The 6,000-nt window shown below is 43.9% G+C and overlaps 2 protein-coding genes and 1 non-coding gene across 3 annotated transcripts; all 3 read left to right on the top strand.

The window, feature by feature from the left end:
- Positions 1-1,229: 1,229 nt before the first annotated feature.
- Positions 1,230-2,031, top strand: LAESUDRAFT_717906 (uncharacterized protein; the record flags this gene model as incomplete). Its single annotated transcript, XM_040907375.1, has 4 exons — positions 1,230-1,510; positions 1,537-1,582; positions 1,705-1,716; positions 1,768-2,031. The coding sequence occupies 4 exons, from the start codon at positions 1,230-1,232 to the stop codon at positions 2,029-2,031; spliced, it is 603 nt and encodes a 200-aa protein (XP_040758579.1).
- A 518-nt stretch (positions 2,032-2,549) lies between these two features.
- On the top strand, positions 2,550-3,404 carry LAESUDRAFT_717905 (uncharacterized protein; the record flags this gene model as incomplete). Its single annotated transcript, XM_040907374.1, has 4 exons — positions 2,550-2,662; positions 2,804-2,838; positions 3,025-3,123; positions 3,262-3,404. 4 exons carry the CDS (start codon positions 2,550-2,552, stop codon positions 3,402-3,404), a joined length of 390 nt encoding a protein of 129 aa, XP_040758578.1.
- A 1,126-nt stretch (positions 3,405-4,530) lies between these two features.
- LAESUDRAFT_t92 lies at positions 4,531-4,601 on the top strand. The gene has a single exon. It is a non-coding gene; the product is annotated as a tRNA-OTHER (tRNA).
- Positions 4,602-6,000: the final 1,399 nt, after the last annotated feature.

Genomic DNA, 6,000 nt, shown 5'->3' with positions numbered 1-6,000 from the left:
GTCCCTTTTTAGTCTTTTTGATCTCTTGTCCGGTGTTACCGTGACAAAGCTACTCTTAAACCATAACTCCATTTTTCTCTACAAAGACTTTCATCTCGGTAATTAAGCTTATCACAAGAGGTGGTCAGTCAGCCATAGGCATCGATGGTCTCACTGGCTGGTCTTATCAATCTGCTTTCAAAATGATGTCCTGCATTCTTGGCATGGTGAGCCTTATGTTGGCACTTTATTCTATTCATTGACTTACTGGCTTCAGATGCACATGCATCTCGTCAAAACTCCTACACCAGAACTGACACTATAACTCAGGCATTGGAGAACATGGCCAAGAAAGATGGATTGCTGCATATGCACAAGAAGCCCAAGCTCAACATTCATGAAAGTGACTATAACAATGTGCTGGTGACTGTTCTTGACCCTGCTACTTTCTTCAGGTGGTCATCTATGGTTCATATTCATAATATTGTCATCAGAATAAGGGCTGATTTTTTGCTGTCTAGTATTATCACACGTATCATCTGCACACAATTATGCATGATACAGTATGGGATTTCATATTGGCACAATAGTTCTGATCAATGTGAAAGCCAAGTCGATCAAGGATACAAAGAATGCTCCACTGCAATGTCTCATATAGGAGGTGCATTCAAAGCTTTTACTTTCCATCATCGATGCACATGTCTGTTCAGGACATTGAAATGTGGTTGCATGGATTTGAAGAGGATGGTCCAATGTTCTCTATGTCACAGTGTGGAGATGGAATAAGGGCATGAGGGATGACATCTTCAAAGTGTAAGTTACCTTCAAATGCATTTATGAAAACACTGCTAAACATGCACAGCATTTGTGCTGGTGCTCGCACTTTGCCCCCTTTACTGGCATACAAATGTCAAGTACTCCTCACGCTTGCCCATGGAACTCACATTAGTGTCTGGATTGATGATGTGATGACCTGGCTTAACTCTTGTGAAAAGGCACCCAAACAGCTGCCCTATCATCTAATAGTCAAACCAGAGATGAAATGAGCACCAGTATTTATGAACCAGCTGAGTCAACCATGCACTGTGTCTGCGATGATCCAATATCTTCAAAAAGCCCCAGTGCTCCTGGATTGGATAGGTGCATACTCAGTCGTTGTCCATTGCCATCTGCTTATCATCAGCATATAGGCTTCATGTCTCACTCCTATCGACGAAAGTTTGCAACAATCATGTCCTCTAAGCTACCAAATGTGCATCAAACTCATTACTCACCATATCCTCACTCACAACGTCCCTCAGCATGTACTCAAATATGTGATGGGTTACTCGGTCAGCTCTGACCTCACATTCAGCACCTACCAGTTATCTGATTGTCAGATAAATGTTAATGCACTACATCACGGTGTCACTAAAGATCCTCAAATTCATGCCACAGTAATGTCATTGGCCTCTCACAAGTCTCAGGTCATCAATGATCAGTTGATGGCCATCGTTCAAAAGGATGTATATCTTTCAAAATGGATTGATGAGTTTGTATACAAGAATGATGCTTCAGGCAAAAACACAATGTTTCTGCAATCAACAGCAAGATTTCAGATCAGGTACGTGCAGGGCCACTCTAATGTCAGTTACTCTCATCTGACACAACTGTCAGCTTGCCCAATCTAAAGAGGCACAAGATGTGCAAGATGTGTGGACTGAAGTTCTCATGCGCTATCATTAGATCATATCTAAAGTGAGTAATGACCAGTATATTACAGTGTTGCCAGTTCTAACATCACATTAGGTCACATACCAGCTGATTGTTACCTCTGAAAAACAACCCATCCCTCTCCCTCAATCCTCTGATGTGGCCTTCATCTATGAATATGAACATAAGAATGCCTGCCTGACACCATACAATGAGAGCAAAGATGATGCTTCTCAAGATGTGAGGACTGCAAAGCTGCTGGAGGATCTTCTCAACACTCACCCTCTCATGCCGCTCATCTCCTCAGATCCTGTCAATGTCCATATTAACATTTTCAACTATTGGCTGGCCAACTTGTAGGTGCTCTCTCTCAGCGAACGTGGCATATGCCCTTACTGTCATGCCAGCCCTGGACTGCCGATTGAGGAACATACCAAGACCACAAGGGAAACCTTGCAAAGCACAGGATCAGCTGCGAGAAGAACTTTTATAAGGATTCTCATGTTCAGTGTCTGATTTATCAAGCTTTCATAACCAAGGACATCGAGCCACCCATTCAGCCTAGCAAGAAAAGTTTCAAGAAAAAAATCAAGCTTGCCTTTTGTAAAGCTGACGAAGAACATGACAATGTTCCTGACTTTTTGATAGAGTCTACACTGCTGGATGAACATCTGTGTCTTTGCTTCAGCCACATTCTTGCCAAGTGGGACATGCTGAACTTGTTGATGATGAGGAAGGATATTTGAGACAAGCATTGCATGTTTGTGAATTTAAAATGCCTGTTTGCTATTGAAGCACATTACAAGCATTCATAACTGACAAATTACAGTGATCCAAAGGACTTCGTTTACAACCTACCACATGCAGCAAATGCAACTATGTGTGCACAGAAGAAAAAGTCAACACAGGGCCAAGGAAATGAGTCAGAGAGACACATTCTCTGCCCGCACTGCTTGTTCAACACATACCTCACTTGGACCCAACATTTGCTGTGAGTGTAATCTTTGTGTTTTGCACGTACCCTGCTAAGTCATACTTTAGAACATTTAACTTGCCTAGTGAACTGTATCATCATATCTTTGGTCATGGACATTCCACCAATTAACAATTTATTGTGACGCGTAGCTTCAAGTGTTGCATACCACGATGTGCTCGTCATGGTGACCAGTAAGTATTGTACTACTTTAATTCACTGTTTAACACATTAAAGTGAGCATGACAGGCTTCCTTTAGCAGAGTACTTTTCTCATTTACACAACGACCACAGTTTTGATCTGCTTGTGGTCCATGACAACAATCCTGACAACATTCCTCTTCAACTCTCCTCACCCATCATGTGGCATGATGTTGCAGCACTCCAGCATGCTAAGAGTATGAAGAATATATCCAATGTGTGCTTGAACAGCATGCAGCACAGATCTCGTGAGCTCAAGGGCCTTGTCAAGAAGTATGGTGAAGTGCTAACATGATATGCGACCACCAAAATGCAATTAAAGGCATCTTCATCTTCAAAGCTACCATCCAGCTTCAAGGAAGAAAGATATCTGCATTCTCCTATTTCTATTTCTTCTGACTCTGAAGGTCATTTAGACAAACACAAGGGTAAAGCTGTGAAAAAGAATTTCTTGGACGAGGATAAGGTTGGATGTACACTGGAGTCACCCACCTCTATGTCTCTAAAGCACTCTGATGACTCTGAACAGTACTGGACCCAGGTGAGAGAATGGCAGTAGCTTGTACTATATTGTAATGTTCACAATAAATGTTGTCTCAATGTCGCTGCAACACATTGTCGACTGACCTCATTTGACAAGTGCCCTGTTCTGAGCTGTCAGCAAGTGTCGTTGTCACTTGCACCACAACACAATCCACAGCCACTCTCTTGGTTGTCTTCAACCATTATGGTCATTGCCTAACGAGACATCTTATCCAGTGACTTTTTTTTTTGATTCTGCCCACAATATCAGCTTTTACTCTTCTGATCTCCATGGTCTGCAGGCTACTATATCCTCTAACTCTGAAGATGTGCTCTGGACCTATGACAACATCCAAATTGCACACACCAATCACTTTCACCGACCCATGCCTATGATCACCCGCATCCTTAGTGAGCTGCATGGAGAATACATACAAACTCTCTCTCTCTGCCACATCAGTGTCTCACTTGAGAACGTTGACCCAAACTTGCTTGTTGAAATGCAAAAGCACTGGGTACATATATACATTTTGATTCTGGTTGCCACGATGGATACAGAATATTGGCTGGAGCTATTAGAAGATGGCTTCTTTCCTAATTTACGTCACCTCACCCTGGCTTATATGGACATGACCTTGAATGACATGGTCAATGCACTCATTGTCCATGGAGATCATGGCTTCACCCCCCTTTCAACTCTCTCTCATTCACACTGGTGACAGCCTCAATCAGGAACATGTCAACTGACACTGGATGGACCGTGCACGAGTCAATATACCTTCCTCTTTCTGAGCTTGGCACAGCCTTCATGACTATACTGCATCGATCCATTGACTTACTTGCTACTGCCGTGAGGGACCTGAAGAATGCTGGAAGACTCATGCCTGTCTGGATGAATGTGTCACCACAGAGAAAGATAATGTACAAGATGAAAGTGAAGTTTAGAATTTTTCAAATGACACACGTTGAGGTGGGATATATTTTATTCAGTTATGATGCTGCTAAGACCACCACAGCAGAAAATTCAAGGACAATAGCTGGGATAGTAGAGAATGTTGTGGACAATTGTGTACAGCATAAGGAACAGCTTGAAATGTCACAAGAATATGATAATATAATTTATAGATGATCATATTACATTTTTGCAAGCAGTTGTTTTACAAGGCAGATTGGTGTAGTGGTAACATGTTAGTCTCTGAGTTAAAGATTTAGGGTTTGAGTCCCTGGCCTGTCATTCTTTTTCGCTTTTCACAACTCACTTTATTTGTTTTGAGCTATGGTATTTGAGATTTAACGATAATTCTTGTATTTTCAAATTACCATTATGGGCCAGTAATAATCCCAACATCACATTTTTGTTTTAGTATTGTCATGTCAAGCATTATCACTTGTCCTTGTCGCCATCCTCCTCGTCGCCGTCATTGCCTCACCATCGTTGCTCTCCTTGCCATTGTCGCCTTTGTGTCACCTCAACATGGTCTTGTCTCTGCTCCTCTGGGTCACTCTTATCTGTTTCCATGACTCTTCTATGTGCTAGGGAAGGGGGGGTCAAGCAAGGCACCACCGGGGATAATGTCAGAGTATGCCTCAGACCCTCAGTGTGGCTTCTCTTTGAGAGAAACTGCATGGATAAGTCATTGTATACCTTTGACCTGTGTGGGCCAGCCAAAAGTGATCCCCTCAAGCCTGGTGCAGGCGACCAGCCATCTCTTCGTTTTCTGCCCATAAACTTGCCACTCATCTGTGTACTTGGCCCTGCTGTCATGGGCTATCCACCTGTCAGCCTACACTTTGGATCCATCTCCCCACCCTCACTCAGGAGATTGCCAGAGGGGGGAGGTGCGCATGGTGGACAAAGGTCACATAACCTGCACCTCTGACGGTGCTCATCCACCTTGCCCTCATCCTCACCCTCCTCCACCTTGCCCTCATCCTTTCTCTACCCACCCCATCCAGCACTCCCACTAATCATCTTTTGCGTCACTCCGCAACATGTTCAAAAAAGTGAGTGAGTGTCACCAGTACAACGCAGACAATTGTGATAACAATGTCTTGGAGACAATACCCCTTCTGCTTGCATCTCTGTGCAGCCCAGCACAGCTATCATCAGGTGCCATTACACATGCACCATCATTTGCACAAATAGTCTTATTGGCGTTCAACCCAGAGTGCAACTGCGATGTTGATCCAGAGTGCGAGGAGCATGTAAACGACAGAAGCAACATTGAGGAACCATATTGGGATGCACATGAGTGGGCCTTTCCTGTCATTACGGAGGCTGAGACAGAGATGGAGACAGAGTCACATTTGCATCAATATGTTTCACCGATGTGGTGGCAGCAGATCACATGCATTCTCGGGCATGCATTCCATATCGTGTTCCCTACATTGCATGGGATCGGAAGCAAGCCATTTCTGGGCAAGGTCACAGCGGTGCTTGCAGCACCCACAGTGATGGCACTGACACTGATGCTGCCCATGGTGGTGACAGCATATGAGGATGTTGGGCATGAGTGTGAGAAGCTGCAGGGGGCCGCAGCGCTATCCCAGGTCTGAAGGTTATCAGTCCTTGGAGTTTGGAGGATTGCAAAGGCCTGTTGAAGGTGTGTGATGTGTTTATCCATAATGACAGC

Source organism: Laetiporus sulphureus (genome assembly GCF_001632365.1).
Source record: "Laetiporus sulphureus 93-53 unplaced genomic scaffold LAESUscaffold_72, whole genome shotgun sequence".
NCBI classification, from domain to species: domain Eukaryota; kingdom Fungi; phylum Basidiomycota; class Agaricomycetes; order Polyporales; family Laetiporaceae; genus Laetiporus; species Laetiporus sulphureus.
This window is presented reverse-complemented; position numbering and strand designations above follow the sequence as displayed.